Source organism: Larimichthys crocea, chromosome I (genome assembly GCF_000972845.2).
Source record: "Larimichthys crocea isolate SSNF chromosome I, L_crocea_2.0, whole genome shotgun sequence".
NCBI classification, from domain to species: Eukaryota; Metazoa; Chordata; class Actinopteri; family Sciaenidae; genus Larimichthys; species Larimichthys crocea.
Genome location: NC_040011.1, coordinates 10,953,376 through 10,974,121, shown reverse-complemented (window position 1 = coordinate 10,974,121; position 20,746 = coordinate 10,953,376). Strand labels below are relative to the sequence as shown.

General features: G+C 39.2%; 2 protein-coding genes and 1 long non-coding RNA gene across 9 annotated transcripts in view; 1 reads left to right on the top strand and 2 right to left on the bottom strand.

Moving 5' to 3' along the window:
* LOC109142824 (butyrophilin subfamily 3 member A2) overlaps nucleotides 1-20,746 on the bottom strand; it is a 49,126-nt gene that overhangs the window by 18,765 nt on the left and 9,615 nt on the right. For 2 of the 4 annotated variants that reach the window (XM_027285122.1, XM_027285120.1), the window contains exon 1: nucleotides 1,684-1,973. The exons of the other annotated variants lie outside the window; for them this stretch is intronic. In XM_027285122.1, coding sequence (XP_027140923.1) covers nucleotides 1,684-1,756 — 73 coding nt within the window. In that variant the 5' untranslated portion in view covers nucleotides 1,757-1,973. Of the gene's footprint in view, nucleotides 1-1,683; nucleotides 1,974-20,746 lie in introns of those variants that run through there. 4 annotated transcript variants of the gene reach the window in all.
* Nucleotides 5,776-12,492, bottom strand: LOC109142823 (butyrophilin subfamily 2 member A2). Of its 2 annotated transcripts, XM_019277618.2 has the most exons (6): nucleotides 12,209-12,492; nucleotides 10,051-10,365; nucleotides 9,629-9,664; nucleotides 8,278-8,556; nucleotides 6,597-6,731; nucleotides 5,776-6,135 (listed from the first exon to the last, which is right to left on the bottom strand). In XM_019277618.2, the coding sequence occupies exons 1-6, from the start codon at nucleotides 12,282-12,284 to the stop codon at nucleotides 6,053-6,055; spliced, it is 924 nt and encodes a 307-aa protein (XP_019133163.2). In that variant the 5' UTR covers nucleotides 12,285-12,492; the 3' UTR covers nucleotides 5,776-6,052. The 2 variants fall into 2 exon arrangements, with proteins under 2 accessions (XP_019133163.2, XP_027140917.1); XM_027285116.1 differs by lacking the exon at nucleotides 9,629-9,664 and having other exon boundaries at nucleotides 12,209-12,491.
* On the top strand, nucleotides 16,338-17,570 carry LOC109142825 (uncharacterized). 3 transcript variants are annotated; one of them, XR_003463308.1, is made up of 3 exons: nucleotides 16,338-16,368; nucleotides 16,704-17,236; nucleotides 17,377-17,570. It is a non-coding gene; the product is annotated as an uncharacterized LOC109142825 (long non-coding RNA). The 3 variants fall into 3 exon arrangements; XR_003463309.1 differs by lacking the exon at nucleotides 16,338-16,368 and having other exon boundaries at nucleotides 16,475-16,804; nucleotides 16,919-17,236; XR_002043070.2 differs by lacking the exon at nucleotides 16,338-16,368 and having other exon boundaries at nucleotides 16,481-17,236.

Genomic DNA, 20,746 nt, shown 5'->3' with positions numbered 1-20,746 from the left:
GCAGTACTGTATCATATAAAGAGGATTACTGAGCTAATATTCCCTAATAAAAATTTTCCCAGAAATGGATGACAAGGTCCAGTCTTAGTAAACACTAATGTTGTTGGTGTGGCTCCGAGGATGGTTTGTTGTGATGAACATTAGGTTGTAGCTCATTGTGATGAACATTAGGTTGTAGCTCGTTGTGATGAACATTAGGTTGTAGCTCGTTTTGATGAACATTAGGTTGTAGCTCGTTTTGATGAACGTTAGGTTGTAGCTCGTTTTGATGAACATTAGGTTGTAGCTCATTGTGATGAACATTAGGTTGTAGCTCGTTGTGATGAACATTAGGTTGTAGCTCGTTGTCTGTCTTACTATGGTTGAAAATATGCGTTTTGTGCTTTAACAACGTTTCACTTCAGAGTTACTGATCTCAGAAGTGCCAATATCTTTCTAACTTTACCGAAGTGCAGTAGCCAATAAGGCACCTTTCCTTATCTCGTAATTACGAGATCAGGTGTATAATTTATTTTTTTCAAGTGAATGCAATACGCGTCTGTACTTCTTCTTCTTCTTCGCTCACATAAAAAACTACAGGTGCACCGGCAAAAATAGTCCCCGGTAATTCACTTCCGTTGTGAAGTTTCTTTTATTTGCAGCGGCGTTTCTTTTTTATTTGCAGCGGCGTTTCTCTTTTATTTGCAGCGGCGTTTCTCTTTTATTTGCAGCGGCGTTTCTTTTTGTTTACAGCGTTTCTTATATTTGTAGCGCTGTTTCTTTTTGTTTGCAGCGTTTCTTTTATTTGCAGCATTGAGGGTTCCCGGCCACCGTAGGGGCTAGCTCGCCGAGTTTTCATCGCACAGTGATGAGACACATATCTTTGTAAGATATATTTTTATTTTTATCCCCACCGCGCCTCCCCTGAAGTCCTCTGGCGCCCCCCAAGGGAGGCGCGCCTCACACTTTGGAAACCGCTGACATAGGTAATAGACTGATTATCATAAAGTCCCCCTAAATGTCGAATGGTAATTCTATTTCCAGTGTTAAATATAAGTAATTTTCACATGCATTGATAAAATGCCATAAGGGATGGAAGAAGGGATGACCATTTTAGAAGAGGGATGATTTTGACCATTTTTCCCCCAGGGGGGATGCCATACCCCCTCAACTCGAGTACTGCCTATATGCCTTTCTATGCACTGTGGTAAGAGGAACTTTTATTTTGAAAAGCTTAATGTCCGTATTAGTTGCATTTTCTTTTTAAACCCTGTAAAAATAATTTATTTTTGTTCCCTGTGAAACTGATAGATCTGTTGTTTGTCATCATCATTTTCTGATGACAACAACAACAACAACAACAACAACAATCATCATCGTCATCATCATCACCACACCGCTGCAGGTGGCCGTCATTTATCCGTGTGTCGGTCTGAATTACAGCACAGCACTCTGTCATCTCAAGACTTGATGTTAAATCAGCCTCAAGTGATCCACGTTGTTCTCCAGAGAGAGAAGAAGAAGAAGAAGAAGAAGAAGAAGAAGAAGAATCAGCTGTTAGCTTAGCCGTTAGCTCCTCAGGCCTGTTCGTGTCTGCCGTCGTTGATTTGCAGGATTCGTAACTATAGCACGAACTGACTGAGACCGTACACTACTCTGATATTATTATTATTATTATTATTATTATTATTATGAGTTTCTCACCGGGTTTGTCTCCACGCGTTGATCCAGGCAGAAGGAGGAGGAGGGTCAGGGCTGTTAGCATGGTTAGCTTCATGTTCTCGCAGAGAAATGAGTTGTTTAAACTCCGTCACTGAGAAACTGGAAGTTAAATGTTGGAATAAACTGACAGTGAAGCTCAACAAATGATCAGCTGTCAGTGTTTGAGGCGAATAAAGGAGAGGATGGAGACCGGACTGAGGCTGCTGCTGTGAACTAGCTGCTATGAAAACAAAACTAACAACAAATGTCCTCGGATGGCTCCTCTCTTTCTTTTTTCTCCTCCTCTTCCTGTTTTACGTCAGTCTCCTTGTTGTTGCATGCTGCCCTCTGCTGGACTTTACTTCTTTACTTCTTCCTTTTTAAAAGATTCTTTTAATGCAGTGGTCCCCAACCCCCGGGCCGCGGACCGGTACCGGTCCGTGGATCAGTCAGTACCGGGCCGCACAAGAAGTAATTAGTTAGTTCTGTTTTATTTAATACGGTCATTTCGAAATAAAAAAACGTTTCAAAATAAAAGACCGCTCGACTTAGAGTGGGACTATAATAGAGGGGGACTTACTACTTCATCCACAGTTGGTAGGAGAAGAAGAAAATATTACTTAATACTTAATATTTTCTTCTTCTCCTACCAACTGTAGATAGAGTAGTAAGTCCCCCTCTATTATAAGGGGGGGCTTCAGCTAAGCCCATATGTAAATAATTTGGTGGTGTTTTATTATTATTTTTATTTATTACATTTTTTTTTCACAAAAAAAATGCCTATTTATGCAATACAAAGTGACCAGAATATGAGTTTAAACCAATAATCATATAAACTGTCATTATTCACTTAAATATGATCATAAATCTCATTTCATCGGGTACGGTAGAGAGAGCCCCTTCAGTGCGTCATTATACAATCCATTCCACTTTTTCATATAGAGAACGCCCACATCACTGAAATTCCAGTCCATGTTTTCCATGCGACCCTGCTCACTGCCGCTTGCATGTTTACCTCTGAAGTACACAGAGCCGAACCTCACAGCGGCAAGAGCAGAGCGCGAACGCATGGGTGAAGGATGGACATTAGAGCCTTTTTCAAGAAAGTAAGCATTCATCACTGCTGGTAGTAACACTTAGCTAACAGCAGAAAAGTTCCATGTAATTAATAAACCAAAATGTTCCGTGTTTGAATCCCAGCTGGCCAGCTCTGAAAGTTCCTAGCTGCTGCTAGCTAGTTGAGATGACTTCTGTTAACCATTCCCGCTATTCGTTTCCTGACCGTGGTCGGGAAACACAGGGGAGATCCGTCTTCTCCAGGGCCGAAGTAGTTTCTCCGGGGCGATTAATCAATTGATTGACAAAGCTTTAATTGGTGCTCTGAAAACATTTTCGGCGCGCGCTTAGCGCGCAATAACTTTTCACCTCTATGGGCTAAGCCACCCCAGTTTCTTAAACCTAGTGACGTCCCTGGCTGGTACCCACATCATCGCCACCTCCCTCCCCTGCTGACGACGTTATCATTTCTTGAGCTTTCCATAGAAGCTCAAGAAATGATAACGTCGTCAGTATTTAACACTAATAAAGGAGATAATGAGACCTGACTGCTACTAACTCTGCTGTGAAACCAAAACACCAGCCTCAGCTTCTCCTTCTTCTTTACCAGCAGTCTGCATCCTTATGGTTGCACACTGCCCTTTTCTGGACTTCACTACAGAAGCCCTAAAGGATCATACATACATTTTATTTTATTCCATTGATTTTCCCGTGATAATGAGATAATTAATTCGAGATTACCAACAACTGATCAAGGTTCACAAACATCTCCTGTCAGGAGACAGAGGGAGAATTTTCTTTGCACTTCACTTTCTCACATGACATGTCTGTTTCTCCATACCTGAACATGCATATGACTTTAAATTCAGAAAAAAAACACAAACCACATCCAAAATATATTTACTGACCCATCTTTACTGCATGACATACACAGACATGTAACATTACAGTCTACAGTTATCAGTTCAAAGGAATGCAGTGTTCCCTCAGTATTACGTGGTTCACCTTCCATGGTTTTGCAGATTTTTTTTGTGTAATTTTGCTTTTTTTACAGCGTACTGTACAGTATGAACGCACATTGTGTTCGGCGTCCTGATTGGCTAAAGGAGAACTGTACAAAATGCGTTCGGCTCGCCACATTTACATAAATGTTCAATCGCTAGCAGTGTGACTCTGAAGTAGATTGATCATTAAAATTAAATTTGTTAAAAATGTTTGGGCTTGAAAACAGGTTTTGATCTTTGGTTTCATTTACTAATACAGTATTGTACTTATTTTTGTTAAATCTGTGAAAGTTTGAACTTTGAGAGTTTAAATAAGAGAGAAATGTGAGAACATGTTAATGCCTGTGTGAGAAAAGTGTATAAAAGTGTGGTTAGGGGTTTTATGGCCCTAATTGTAAAAAATAAAGCTGACTATTTCGCAGATTTCGTCTATTAGAACGTATCCCCTGCGATAAACGAGGGACCACTGTACATATAACTTATATAAAAATGCAAAACATTTTCTTACTACGTGAATAAAAACAGGAGAAACATGAAAAGAAAAGGACATTCACTGTGACTGTGACTTCATCATCAACACAAACAGCTGACTGGACCATGAAGAACCAGCATCAATAAGAAGTTTTAAAGTTCTGTCTTGATTGTTATGTAACGATAAACATCAACCATCAGAAACATGTACGCTGAATTCTCCTGTCACTAACATTTACAAAGGCACTGGCTTCAAACTGGAGTTGATAGAGGACGGATTAGAGAATTTCACTGTCCTATGATCTGGTGTAACTACATGAGGCAGTGAGGGTCTGTATTTATATGTGCATCCTTTATATCCAAGACAAATTTCTTATTTGTCATATTTAAAGTTATCTTCAGTATTTTAAGGCTGGCTCAGACTTTACTGTGCAGCTGCTCTGATCGCTTCCAGCAGTAAATCTTTCAAACTTTAAAGTTCATTGCTACTTACTTAAAACCTTACCCATCGACCTTCATCAAATAACTTTAATAATTTCTTCATCTAAGCCTTCAACCTGTCTCTTAGTCTCATCCCAACCAGGCTGCTCGAGGATGTTTTAGCTCTAGTTAACCAGTTAGCCACGGTCAACACCTTTAAGAGTAGACTTAAGACTTTTTGATGGAGCTTATAGTTAGGGCTGGCAGGGGACTCCCCCCTCTCTCTCTCTCTCTCTCTCTCTCTCTCTCTCTCTCTCTTTCTCTCTCTGTCAGGGTTATGCATAGTCAGGCACTGTACTGGTTGAAGATGCAGTCACATCTCCCTTTACTGAAAACTCTCTCTCTTTTCAGGTGACCAATCACAGCAGGTGAGATAGAAGAGTCACCCTGAAATCCCACCAGGCATGTCTCTGTCACTGATGAACAAACAGTGACTATTTACAACTGTACAAATATACAAATATACAAGCTATCTTTAGGATACCTGAGGTCACGTGTGAGCCTTGTGGTCCTCGTGAGTATTAATTTTTTTTTCTTTGACTAGGTGCTACCATATCTCCACACTGTGGTGTCCAGGGTCACAGAGACCTGTTGCTGCCTTCATAGACATAATAGATAGCTTGTTGTTGACGGTCCAATCTGCGTAAACAGACATCTGTGTCTCCAGACTAGAACATGCTGACAATAACACCTCCATGGGTAAAGACATTCTCTGTGACTCATTCTGGGCGTGTAGTATTTGTGGTGTTATCTTGGGGTTTAAAGTCGATCCACCAGGATGAGTTGGGCAGAATGTGAGACCGACTCAGGCACTTCTGATGAACTTTGAGAGTGTCTCTAATTCTCCTTGGCCAAGCGTCAATAAATAATACAGCATAAGACATCAGAGGCTCCTGAACACTTTCTGAACTCCTGACCATTGACCATTGACTTCAGCAATTTCTCCACAACACAAGGCAGAAGAGTCAGTGTTGATGGCGGTATCTCATTAATCTAGCCTATCCAAGCTTTAGCAGAGTACACCCTGGACAAGTCGCCCATAGAGACAAACAACCATTCACACACATTCACACCTTCAGGCTACTTAAAGTATTTAGAGTAGTAAAGTATTAAGTGCATTGGACTGTGAGGAAGCCGGACTCAGGCGCAGACATGGGGAGAACATGCAAACTCTACACAGAAAGGCCCAGCAGAGGACAGATAGGGAGGAAAGATAGAAATGAAACAAACAAAAACATTCAAACTAACACACAGAGTTCATCCACACAAAAGTCCTGATGTTTGTGAAATCTGTTGAATCTTTGTTGAGCCTGATGTTCATTCAGGCTGCAGATTGTAAGGTTAACGATGAAGCTACAGCATCAAGCAAGTGATTTAAGTGGTTCATCACTTTCAGAAGAACCTTTAGAAGAATCATCAGAAGTCTGTGTCTGCTGACAAGGACCTGCAGAAACAAAAGAAACGTTTAGATTAGATAAAGTCACTTTTCTATGACACAGAAATGATTTTGGTGGCTCAGACAAAAAGATCTGAATGTTTGTATCATCTTTAAAAGTCGGTTTTCAAAGTGGAGATGAACTGAAAAGTTGGTCTGAATAGTTTCAGCCTGACTCTTCTTTAAGAAGCTACAAAGCAGATGATGACAGAAGAAATCATGTTCTGCTGTTTGGTTCAATGATAGACTGTGATTTGATTTTTTAATCATAAGCTCTTATTAGTTATTTATTCAAATGATTTAAATGATCAGTGATGATGATGTATTTATTTGAACCAATCAGAAGGAGAACCAGAGGCCTCATGAATAAACAAAGTCTCAGAGGATTTTTATGAATGTAAAGAAATGAAAGGATGTGTTCTGTTGATGTCTGCACATTATGTTGATGTTGATGCATGACATAAACTTACCTTTATGTATTTTGATGTTCTTTGTACGTACAACCAAAGCTTGAACTGCAACGACCGAAAAAACTCCCAAGAAGAAGACTCCAACAAACCATCCTGTGACGGCTGCTTTGCTGCACGTGTCCTCAAACTGTTTCTCTGAAACACAAAACAAAACTGTGTGAAACTCTGAATGTACTCAAATATAAGCTTATGATTGAACTGATGACATTTCACAAGTGAAGTGCTATCAGTGTTCATTTACCTGTTTTTATAATATGTGACTGTCCAACTCAAGAAAAATAAAGTTTAAAACTAAATTTATGTTTTTTGTTAAAGTCCATGTAAAGTCAACTCTGAGATTTCTTTCCAAACACATTAAATATGTTGGAAAATAGTTGCTGAAAACACGTGAAAAGTCTTTGGTGAAAAACTGTCTGAACGATATCTTATTGAAATGTGGAGTTAGAGGTTCAGTTTTTAGTCCAGGATTTTGTGGGCGGTTCTTAAAGGGTGGCTCGATGACACGCTGAGGCCACCACCTTCTGAACGAGTGACGTGCACGTTTGCAGGCCCGTGATTGACATGCTGACGCATGGGCAGTGTATTGTGGGATTTGTAGTATTATGGTGGTGCATGCGATGTACCGGCGGGCCAGCTCTAATAGTAAATAGATTTTATGATGCGGGCCAAAGATAGGGCTGGGTATCGGTACTCGATACCTAAAAGGTATCGACCGAAACAACCCGGTACCGAGTAGTATCGAAACTGCGCCTGTCAAACGATACCTGCAATCAGCCAATCACCGCAAACGTTCTTCGATTCAATACGCCGTGTGATTGGTTCACCACCGCAACAACAACAGTTTGTATGGTGGGTTGAAGCCGTGCGCTCTGCATCTGTGCCAGAGTTGGTTGGTCAGCGTTCCGAGATGGCAGCAAAACACTCGAAAGTCTGGCTGCTGTACTACACGCCTGTAGGGCTGGGCACCGAAATTCGGTTCTTTCATGGCACCGACTTGGCGAATTGTGTCGGTTCTTATGCGGATAAAAACATGCCTCGTCTTTTGGTTCCACGTTTCGATACCCAGAGGTTAATCATGTGATTATAGTTCGAGTTCGACCATCCGGGTACTTTACGTTCTTTTGACACATCCAGGCATTTGTAGGTGAAACGACAAAACATCATACCGAGTTTTATAATGTTTAATATGTTTGCTGAGCATCATCCACCCCCCTCAGAGCGCACATTTTCGATCGTATCCCCACTTCATGAGAAGGCAGACATGCTCATTTTCTTAAAGACAAACTGTGAACTCAGGTCTGTGTGTGAGTGTTTGATTGAGAGCGCGTACGTATGTTTGTATGTTTGTTAATGTAAATAACTTGAAAAAATAAACTCCAATATGTGAAAAGGAATGTGTAATGCAATTTTCATTTTATTAGAATTGATATTGTAAAATAGGTATCGAAAAAGGTATCGTTTAGGAACCGGTATTTAAGTGAAGGTATCGGTATCGGTACTGGTATCGAAAAATTTTGATTGATACCCAGCCCTAGCCAAAGATAGTTCATTCACGGGCCAGATGTGGACCGCAGGCCTCGAGTTTGACACATATGAACTAAACTATGATTCTGACTACAGCACACTGACCACAGACAGACACTAAACAAGTAAAAGTGTGTAATAAAGAAAGAAGTCTCACCATAGACAGTCACGTTGATCTCAGCAGAAGTCTCATGGTGGATTTCCTTCTGCTTGGCGACACAGCGGAAGAGGTCGGTCTTGGTCACAGTGGTGATGAGGATCACGGTGTAACGTTGTCCGCTTTCAAAGATCTGATGCTCCTCAGCAGGAAGGACGTTTCCAGCACTGTCCTGGAACTGTACTTCAGGTTTTGAAGAAGCACCTTGAACAAGACACTGCAGCTGGATCCTGTCCTCTGTGACATTAACTCTCATGATGTGTGGCTTTGAAGAAGCTCCTGTTAACATAACAAATATAAAAGCTAGTTAAGGACAGCTACAGCTGTACAGATGTAATAATGGCACAGGTCACCTGACTCAAGTTAAGTTGGTAGCTACAAGTCTGTCACCCAGACACAAGAGGCTGCATCAGCTTCAAGTGATCAGTCAAAATGTTACTGTTGGAAGTTTCAGTGCTACAGCCTCAAAGGAAACAAATGTGGTGGACTGGCTGCATGTAGGCTGCTCATCAAGTCCATGACTTGGAAGTAAATAAAAGCTGGGAGTGCATTTATGTTTTCTGACATTTCATTTTTTGTAATATTTTCTAGAGATATGTACATGTGTGTGTATATAAACACACACATATAGATATATGGATATATATGTATATGTGTATACTGTACATGCATATCTACACATGCACATATATACATACCGTATTTTTCGGGCTATAGACGCATTTAAAATCATTGAAGTTTCTCAAAAATCAACAGCGCGCCTTAATTCTGGTTGTGTTTACTAACCTCAAACCGATTTTATGTGGTACACATTACCGTAGGCTACTGCAGTCAGGAGCCTCACGGAGTAATACGGATGGCTTTTTCCACGAATCTCCGTCCCTAATGATCTACGACTCCATGCGCGCCTCACCGATACTGTCAAAAACCAAGTGAAGCAAACTAATTCGGTGCACGCCATCGTTCCGGGTGGATTAACCAAAGAACTCCAACCGCTAGATATCGGTGTCAACAGGTCATTCAGAGTTAAAGTGCGAGCTGCATGGGAGCGTTGGATGACAGAAGGCGAACACACATTTACAAAGACAGGGAGGCAACGCCGGGCGAGTTACGCCATCCATCTGCCAATGGATTATGGATGCCTGGGCTGAGATATCAGTCTCAAGTGTCGTCCAAGCTTTCACGAAGGCCAAGATATTGTGAATTAGTTGAATAAAGTTCGACCTATCTGACACATGTTTTGTTTCGCTTATTACGCCTTATAAGCCGATGCGCCTTATGTGTGAAAATTGACAGTTATTGAAATAATAATTGATATTGCGCCTTATAGCCCGAAAAATACGGTACATACCTTTTTCTTTTCCATATCTGTCTTTAAGAACAGAATCTGTAAGAAAGACAATAAAGAACAGGTCAAAGACAAAGACAAAGACAGGTCAGAGACAAAGACAGGTCAGAGACAAAGACAGGTGCTTACCCAGTTCCTATTTGATTAGTCGCTTTGTTGCAAAGATCGAGACAAGCGAGAAAGAAGAAGACCCAAAGTCAGCCAACATTTATTTGTTAGAGCGTGCAGGAGCAGCAGCAGCTTCAGTCACCTCAGTTATTTCGATTAGAGGTTTGATCAGTCAGCAGAAGCAGAGGCTCAGTGCTCACATGATGCAGAGACACTGAAGATCATACAGAGCAGACAGAAGAAGAACATGTCCAGTGATTAAAGCTGGTTATGTGAAAAGAAAAGACCAAGAGAGGTAAAGGAGGACGAGCACTCACCAACAACAAGCTCAACGTGGAATCTTTCCTGTGATTCAAGATGTGGAAAAACACAGGTGTAGTTTCCACTGTCCTCTATCTTTGCATTTCTGATGATGATGGAGGCGTTGCCGTTCTTCAGTTCATCCGTAAAATGTGAAACTCGACCTTTGAACTTGTCGGCTCCGGTGCTAGTAACGCCTGAGGCATACAAGAACACGTCCCTCTGAATGTCATTCTCCTTTATCCAGTCGAACACTTTTAATACGAGGTTCTCCTTGGTGCTGGGGGAACAGGGCAAGATGGCATCGCTGTCGACTTGCACTTTGACGACACCTGAACCAGAGAGACAAAATATATTTGAATCATCATTATGTTTAACACATAACTGTGACTGTTGAGCAGCGTCAGATTACAGGAGCTGAGTAAGCTTTTGTTCATCAGGCTAAAACCACTCAAATCATTTTGTTGGGCAGTGTAAGTACTGAAAAAAACTTTTCATTGATTAGTTAAAAGGGGTTTTTAAAGTTATTTTTCAGAAAAGAACTTGTCATGTGAATTAAGGTTATATTAAATGTAAAAAAAATGGTTATTTTTGTTTCATAAATGTGTCTGATTGAATTTGTGCTCATTCAAGGATAGTATGATGAAGAGCTGAAAGACTTTTAAGACAGTTCAGTAATGTTTCCGTGGCACAGAGGGACTAAAGAACGAAATGAAAAAACATCGGCCATGGGCCAAGTTGTCATTTTAAACATCGGTATCGGCCCAGAATTTCACAATCGGTGCATCCCTAATCAAATGTCCTGTAGTAGATGTGCATCCCTAATCAAAGTGAAAAAAATGTACTAATTCTCCCTCGATAAAGGGCCATGCTGATTTTGCATTAGTGGAGTGTAACACCATAGACATATATACATAGACGCCGCATTGAGAGTGTAACACCATAGACATATATACATAGACGCCGCATTGAGCGCTAAATCATACGTCGACGCCATATTGGAAATGGCAGATCTTCCCGTAAACTAATAACAGGAAATGGACTGAACTTCATAAAGCGCCTTTCTACAAAGTTCTTTAAGTTAATGTCTCTTATACACCCATTCACACACACACTAATATATCTGGGAAACAAACAGGCACCAAAAACAACGTATGTAACTTTTAAAGTGATGATTATAAATGTTTACTCCTTATGTAAGCACCAAACCAACGTATGTATTTTTCTAATGCTGAGTGTTTACAGCTACTAATGTGTGTAACACTGTTACTGTGATGATAAATATTGAAATATTTATATTTAACATTTAATCTGTGTCTATAATAACCAGATCCTGAAATGTAGATGTGACAAGAGGGTTTCTGAATAAAGACACACACACACGCATATATATAGTACACATGTGTACTATATGTATGTGTGTATATATATATATGTGTGTGTGTGTGTGTGTGTGTGTGTGTATATATATATATGTGTGTGTGTGTGTGTGTGTGTGTGTGTGCTCTTTATTCAGAAAACCCTCATGTCACATCTACATTTCAGGATCTGGTTATTATAGACACAGATTAAATGTTAAATATAAATATTTCAATATTTATCATCACAGTAACAGTGTTATACACATTAGTAGCTGTAAACACTCAGCATTAGAAAAATACATAGGTTGGTTTGGTGCTTACATAAGGAGTAAACATTTATAATCATCACTTTAAAAGTTACATACGTTGGTTTGGTGCCTGTTTGTTTCCCCAGATATATTAGAGTGTGTGTGAATGGGTGTATAAGAGACATTAACTTAAAGAACTTTGTAGAAAGGCGCTTTATGAAGTTCAGTCCATTTCCTGTTATTAGTTTACGGGCAGACCATCCAATATGGCGGACCCGTTTACGTAACGCGACTAACGACCAACCAGCTCAATGCGGCGTCAATGTATACATGTCTGTGTATATATGTCTATGTGTATATGTCTATGTATATATGTCTGTGTATATATGTCTATGTGTAACACCATAAGACTGCTGATGAATGAGTGAGGCGCTCGTTCACGGGCATAAAGCAAGCGACATGTTTACATGCTAATAGTAATTGCTAGCGCATCAGCGTCACTAAATATACTGTAAACTCAGCAGTGTCAAAAATGTATGGGCCAGAGTCAGGCAGGAGTTTCTTACCGGGTTTGTGTCCACGCGTTGATGCAGGCAGCAGACAGAGGAGGAGGGTCAGGGCTGTTAGCATGTTTAGCTTCATCTTCTCGCTGAGAAATTGTTGGTTGAAGTTGGTTAAACTCCGTCACTGAGATCCTGGAAGTTAAATGTTGGAATAAACTGACAGTGAAGCTCAACAAATGATCAGCTGTCAGTGTTTAAGGCGAATAAAGGAGAGGATGGAGACCGGGCTGAGGCTGCTGCTAACTGCTGCTAGCTTCTGCTAACTCTGTTGTGAACTGCAGTGACCTCTCCTGGAGGACGTGACGTCACGGGACACCTCCCCCTTTTAAAGTGACGTCATCAGGACAGCTCAGCTCTGTTTTCTCTCTCAGCTGGGACGTTTAGTTTCCCAGCGTGCTGGCTGGTGACCTGAAACAAATCTGGAATATTAAACGTATCTTCTCTTTCTTATCGGGCCTCTGGAGGATTGACTGTTTGTTTTGTTGTTGGTTCAAATAAGGAAACCTAGAAGCCCCTAGTGGCAAACCTGGGAATAAAGTGAAAGTGAAAGTGAAAGTAAAAGCCAGCTGTGTTGTGTTTGTTTTTGTTGTTGTTTTTTTGTATTGAACTGAAGAAGTGGACATTGTTTGTTGTTTTTCTGTTGTGTAAATATATTTTTGGAAACGAAAAGAAAAATGGTATTTTGGTTTGTTCACCTTTTTGTTTAAGGTTGTATGGATTTTTATTTAAATTTATGCACCCTATGCTGGCACCCCAAAAAAACAAACAACTAAAAATTGAAATAAAATAGAGACCCCTAAAAACCGTCACAGTTGTTGTTTGCTGCCAGGTCAGGTCAGATCTAACAAAGCATGTTCTTGATCTCAGCTTCCGCTCCACAGCTTAAAAGATTTTTAAGAAAAATATGGCAAATCTAAAAAGATATAAACAGTCTAAATATGGAAAATATAGCAGTGTAACTGTCCTAGAGACAGCTTTCATAGGATTGTTTACATTATTTCATGGTGTACAATTCATAGTTGATAAAGACATTAAAAAATGTAATGCATACGTTTGTTCAAAGGGTAATATTAAACATTAAAATGTACTGCTTTAAAATGTTATGTTAGATATTTAGAAAAAAAAAAATTAGCTCCTAAGTCCTTTCCTAACCACTTTTCCTTGACCTCGATAGAAAACATCATGAGGTCAAGGAAAGATGTGAAGGAGAGGTCATGGAGTTAGGAAAAGACGACCGCGGTGTTCAGAGAATCCGACCGCACTTCCAATTAGACTCCGTCATTATGCGACAGCGAATGTTATTGATGTGACCTGTGGTAAAACTACAAAGTTCAGAAGATGGACTACAAAACGCTCATCTGAGATCCTTCCTACATATTCCCTGTGCACTCTTAGCATGTAGTTTAAATGCAGGAAATATAAACGTGGACAACCCGGTGAAAAATCTGACTTCATCATCAATGTCAGAATTCAAATAATAAATGAATATTGTCTACCTACCCACTAAATAAAAACTGTAGACATGTGACATAAAATAACTTATAAATACAATATATATATATATAAACAAACTATGTAAAACGGTCAGGAAGGTGTCATCGTGCCTCAGGTTAAGCCGGTTCAATGATTGGAAATACTGTTTGGTCAGCAGTCCTTCCTTTTCGAGAGGAGGTCTCAGCATTTTCTCTCAGTCTCTAACTGACATTCTAACAGGTTCAAACTGCTCCCCTGATTACAGTTGGTCCTGGTTGCTTGGCAACCTCAGGCTGCTTGAAGGAAGAGAGGGGGGAGGGGCCACCAGAATCCGAGCGGCAGCCATTTTAGTAGTTCTTGGCACTTAATTTGAACTTGTCTGTCTAAAATGGCAGACAGAGACAGCAGAGCAGCTAGCGCATTAACATGCTAATGATAATTAGCATTAGCCACTAGGAATTGGAGATGTATAGTAACGAAGTGGAACTACTTAAGTACTGTACTTAAGTACTGAAATGCAGTATCTGTACTTTTTTGAGTAATATTTTTTTCCCCAACTTCCACTTTTACTGCACTACATATTTTTGATGAATTTAATACTTTTACTCCGATACATTTTTCATGTGCTGAATCATTACTCGTTACTACTGTAGCGTCCAGCCGGACGAACAAACTGCATTTATTGTTGAACGGTTTGGTTCCGGGACTCGGTGACTGTCGGTCGGAACCACGACAAAAAACCAACAGAACAGTCCCGGTGTCACACATCAACCTCGCTCGTGCGCCGTACGTCGTACACCTGACGCACCCAGGTGCGCTCTCTCACCTGCTGCCCCGCCCCCTCGCTCTCGCATTCATTCAGACGCATTCACAGACCATGGGAAATCATAGAACTCTACCATGAACATTGTAACACTGTAACATTAGAAGTTGTGCCTTAATAAATATTTGAAATAATATAAACAACAGTACTTGTACTTGTACTTTTAGTTTCAGTACTTGAGTAGCATTTTTTTACATACTACTACTTGCAATACTTAAGTACAAAACATTTTGAATACTTTAGTACTTTCACTTAAGTATGGTGTTTAAAGAACACTTCAACTTCTACTCAAGTCAGTTTTTTGATATAGCACTTGTACTTCTACTCCACTCCGTTACTCCAGTACTTTATACATCTCTACTAGGAATTAAATACATGCTCATGCTAACTGCTAGAGCATCAGCGTTAACATGCTAATGTTAACATGCTAATGTTAACATGCTAATGTTAACATGTTAATGCTAACATGCTAATGTTAACATGTTAATGCTAACATGCTAATGGTAACATGCTAATGTTAACAGGCTAATGCTAACTGCTAGCGCATCAGTGTTAACATGCTAATGCTAACATGCTAATGTTAACATGCTAATGTTAACATGCTAATGTTAAATATAGACGAGTCCTCTCTGCTCTCTGACCTGCTCTCTGCACCCTCAACTCAGCCCTTCGTACGTCATTGCCGACAAGCTGCTCTCGGATTTCATGGCCTGATTTGACATTTTATAACTTTGATTGGACGACAGTTACAGGACGAATCTTATTGGCTCTTTGTGTTTTGGCTTGATTTATATACTGTACTCTGACCGCGGATCACCCTCTCTGGCGCTTCGTCTGAGGTAAGAGGACGCATTTTTAACTGTATATTGCTACCGTTACAATTGTGGCTTATAATGTTAGCATTTTTACGTTTCAGCTTTTAAACTACTGTAGAAAATATGTTCATTGTTACAGTTATTACTGTATGAGGCGTGTTTTAATCATAAACGTCGGGTTAATTCATTAAACGAGCGGCTAAGACCGAGCCGCTCGTTTAGCGAGCTTACTTAAGCTAATGACGCACTAATAGCAAATGACGATGCACTGAGGCAGAATATCTGAACAACTCACTCGGTAATCAAATCAGTGGTTGTTTGCAAGGTGCTGAGAGTTATGTTTAAGTGTGACTTATGCTAAGTTAGCGGGGAACTTGTGGTGTGACGGCGCAGGTTGTTCGGTTGAAGGTTGAAAAAAAAAAAAGATCCTGTAATGTCAGATTGACAATGAGACAATGCCGTGATTGCGTGACTAATATTAGTGTACTGTGTGTGTATTTACTGATACTAGAAAACTAGAGGCCAGTGTTGTATGTGGACCTTGATGTTAGCTTCCAGCTAGTACTCCTGTAGTTTTTAGATGCCTCTCCTGCCTGCGGTGACGTCAGCCGCTCCAATATTTTCAAGTGCGCCCTTATTGCCGACTTTATGGCAAATACTGCGTGTGGACACTTCCGGTTTTCAAAATAAGACGTGGGTGTTAAGTGTATTAAACGTGTATTTATAAAATATGAAGAATGGTTCGATTTAAAAAAGTGTGTCTAATAAAACAAGTATGATCCTGCACACAAGTGCTAAAATGATATAAAAAGAGGTGTGTCCAGGTCAGGTGACCTATTGACTCAAAATCAATGTAGAAGAGTAGATGTACACCTGCTGTATGAGACACACCTGTTTTTAAAGAAGAGAGCATGTGTGTATTATGTGTGGGGTGCTACCAGGATGCTATCAGTACTTTCCTTGATTAATATTATAAAAGTGGCATTTTTAATGCTTCACTGACATCTGTTTTTCACCTCACAGATTTACGGCTGTTGACCATTTCTTGATCGGTGAGTGTTTGTCAAAGACTCTCATTAACATAAACTACATTCATAAATGATGTATTATTTTTTTGGAATCAACAGTATTTGCTATGTTTCTAGAAGTGCTATGTGTGTATCTTTCATTGCCTTCCATCACATTTTTGTCAGTACTTTGTAAACATATAGCATCATCAATTTCTCTTTCTCAACTTGTCTTTTTCACACTACAAACAAGACGACAAGTATGAAGAACACATTGCTGGTGTTAATTTCAGCAACTGTTCTCATACTGTATATTGTTTTGGTCATAATTCCATCTCCTGGACAGATAAGATGTCTCTCCATGTTTGTTTTTTCCATAGACTCCATGTCGCTGTTAAATCGTGATTTTGTGCCGAAGGTGAACAACATCCAAGAAACCAACAGCAGAAGGAGAAACACAACATAAACAAAATACATTTAAGTACTCTTTTTCTTTTAAATAAGATTTGTTTCCAGTACTTTTGTGATTTACTAAATATATATTGTTTGCAAACACTGTATTAATACTATTGTGTATTTTTTTCTTGTCCTGAAGGGAAACAACAAAACGGAATCAACAACATTAAGCTAAGTGCTCTTTTTTTCTTCCATTTTTTTATATTTCATTTCTCACAAATATAACATATTACATTATTAATGTTTTGTTTGCTGTATGCTTATTCTGTCATCAAATTAATGATTTTCTTTTTCTCTCCTTTTTTCTTTTTTTGTTGTTTTTTGACACCTGATGAACACCATGCAAAGAAGGATGGCGGCAACCCCAAAGACAAAAGTTGGATCATCAATAAGGGCTACCGCAAAGATGGCAGTCGTTCAACCTGTGAAGAATCAGCATTCCAACACAGGATTTGAGGTAAAATCTTAAATATTAGTAAAGATTGTACTTTCATTGCCTTCTATGACATTTTTGTCAGTACTTTGTAAACATGTATCACAAATGTGGAAACATCTACACTCAACAGTTTACTAACTAATATTATTTGTTTTATTTAGAATTGGTCGCGGCAGATGGCCACCCACCATGATCCGGGTTCTGCTCAAGGTTTCTGCCACAGGCAGTTTTTCCTTGCCACCGTTGCCAAGTGCTTGGTCATGCTGGGAATTGTAATTATAATGGAGATTGTTCAAACTGTTATCACAGAACTTTATGATTACAACACTATATTAAACACTTTGTTAATATCTTATAATGTTTCCTGGTCATTTCACACTTTATTACAAAATTCTCTTTTCATAGAAATTTCCACAGTTGCATCGGGCATTTCAGCAGAGGGCATCAACACTGCACTTTCTGCAGGAAATGCCGTGTATTTCTTATGCCCTTTCACAACATTTCTAAGCAAACACACATACCTAAGCAATGGTAGAAGTAATATTCTGTAAACTACTCAACAGTGTCAATGATGTATGGGGGAGAGTCACGGGCCAGAGTCAGGCACACTCAAAATTTCTTCAGAAATTTTTCTAGTTAAACTTTTTCCTTCTGCTTTTGATCATTTTGCTTTCATTCCCACCTCCTCTTTCTTTGCTGCCTCCTTTGCAGTATGATCTGCTTCTTCGTTCCCTTGTTAAATGAGCTGGTACCCACATCATCGCCACCTCCCTCCCCTGCTGACGACGTTATCATTTCTTGAACTTTCCATATAAGCTCAAGAAATGATAACGTCGTCAGCATTTAACACTAATAAAGGAGATAATGAGACCTGACTGCTACTAACTCTGCTGTGAAACCAAAACACCAGCCTCAGCTTCTCCTTCTTCTTTAACAGCAGTCTGCATCCTTATTGTTGCATGCTGCCCTTTTCTGGACTTTACTACAGAAGCCCTAAAGGGTCATACATACATTTTATTTTATTCCATTGATTTTCCCGTGATAATGAGATAATTAATTCGAGATTACCAACAACTGATCAAGGTTCACAAACATCTCCTGTCAGGAGACAGAGGGAGAATTTTCTTTGCACTTCACTTTCTCACATGACATGTCTGTTTCTCCATACCTGAACATGCATATGACTTTAAATTCAGAAAAAAACACAAACCACATCCAAAATATACTGACTCATCTTTACTGCATGACATACACAGACATATAACATCACAGTCCACAGTGCAGAGCGTAACATAAAACAAGTGCACTCATTATCAGTGCAAAGGACTATATATAACAATTATATAAAAATGCAAAACAATTTCTTATTTATTGTGAATAAAAACTGGAGAAAATTCAAAAGAAACAGACGTTCAGTCTGACTGCTTTGGTCTTAACAGTGACTGTTTACAATGTCCAAATATATAAAAACCAAACTGCAGCTTCATGTATGTAAAGATCCTCACAGGAACAGGAGGTCACACTTTGGTTCAGAACAAAACAAACATGAGACTGGAACATGAAGAACCAGCATCGATAAGATTTAAAGTTCAGTCTTGATTGTTATTCAGTGAGAAATACAAAGGGAGTTTTTGAAAATTAAATATAAATTTCATAGACTTAAAGTTTAAAAAATAAATCACACACTGATGCAGTACAATACTGTCAGAGTAACAGAGATACAAACTTTTTGTTCCCTCAGAATCTGAGCTACATTCATGATGATAACAGTGTCAGATCTTCACCAACCTGCATCAACCATCAGAAACATGTACGCTGAATTCTCCTGTCACTAACATTTACAAAGGCACTGGCTTCAAACTGGAGTTGATAAAGGACGGATTAGAGAATTTCACTGTCCTATGATCTGGTGTATATGAGGCAGTGAGGGTCTGTATTTATATGTGCATTAGGGATGTAAACAGTTAATCGATTCATCGGTTAATTGTTGAAAAGGATTTAATCGATTAAATTAAATTAATCGGGTTAACTGAATCTAGGGCCATTTTCCACAGGAGTTTTTTCAGTGAGATTTCATGGTGTCGCCAGTTGAGGGCGCCATTGTTTAATCTAGGCCACACCTGAACGTACCTGAACGTAATGCGGCGACAGACCCGGAGTAAAGTATGGAGCATTTCAAACTAAGCAGAGATGTATAGTAACGAAGTGGAACTACTTAAGTACTGTACTTAAGTACTGAAATGCAGTATCTGTACTTTTTTGAGTATTATTTTTTTCCCCAACTTCTACTTTTACTGCACTACATATTTTTGATGAATTTAATACTTTTACTCCGATACATTTTTCATGTGCTGAATCGTTACTCGTTACTATTGTAGCGTCCAGCCGGACGAACAAACTGCATTTATTGCTGAACGGTTTGATTACAGCATTCACAGACCATGGGAAATCACAGAACTCTACCATGAACATTGTAACACTGTAACATTAGAAGTTGTGCCTTAATAAATATTTGAAATAATAAAAAACAACAGTACTTGTACTTGTACTTTTACTTTCAGTACTTGAGTAGCATTTTTTTTACATACTACTACTTGCAATACTTAAGTACAAAACATTTTGAATACTTTAGTACTTTTACTTAAGTATGGTGTTTAAAGAACACTTCAACTTCTACTCAAGTCAGTTTTTTGATATAGCACTTGTACTTCTACTCCACTCCTTTACTCCAGTACTTTATACATCTCTGAAACTAAGTAATGATGACAAAGACGCTCAGTGTAAACTCTGCGGTGCTGCGTTTAAGTTCAGCAGCTCTACGAGTTCACTAAGATACCACCTTCAAAACCTGCAGCCGTGCTGACGTGCTTCTATCTATGACATGCCATCTGCTCCTGTGTGTAAACAAACATGCTCAGCTCTCTCGTCACTCTCAACATTTCTGCGGGACATAGTTTAATAGATTTTATTGTTACCTTTCTCAGAACAAGGGAGATTATAAGTGCTGCTGCTAATGTTTCAAGGTTTTCATCTCAGTACTTTACCAGATAATTATATGTAGGCTTAATACTGTGTAGGCTAAGCCCATATTGTATAGCTTTAAAAATATTTTATGTTGCTTAATGTTTCACATGCAACAGGTGAGCCAGTGCACAATTATTTTTTTTATGTATTTCAATTTTCTGTGCAGAATTTATTTTGGTTAAATGCCGTATCTGTACCGTATCCCAACTTGTACAATAAAACATTAGTTGAGGAATATAACATGCATTTTTTATACAGTATATAAGCAATAATTAGCTTTATGTTAAGACACCGTGAGAAATGTATGTTCTCAGGAAAAAAGCCGCTTATCAGTTAATCGTTAATCGATCGATAAGGTCAATCAACTAACGATTAATGAATTAATCGATAATTTGCATCCCTAATGTGCATCCTTTATATCCAAGACAAATTTTTTATTTGTCATATTTAAAGTTATCTTCAGTATTTTAAGGATGCTCAGACTTTACCGTGCAGCTGCTCTGATCG

Excerpts from the sequence above, each read along its gene's own strand:
- LOC109142823 (XM_019277618.2), bottom strand. The coding sequence starts at position 12,284 with ATGAAGCTAAACATGCTAACAGCCCTGACCCTCCTCCTCTGTCTGCTG. Across the intron at positions 10,366-12,208 it reads AACGCGTGGACACAAACCCG|GTGTCGTCAAAGTGCAAGTC; the intron begins GTAAGAAACTCC and ends TCTCTGGTTCAG. Across the intron at positions 9,665-10,050 it reads CCACGTTGAGCTTGTTGTTG|ATTCTGTTCTTAAAGACAGA; the intron begins GTGAGTGCTCGT and ends TCTTTCTTACAG.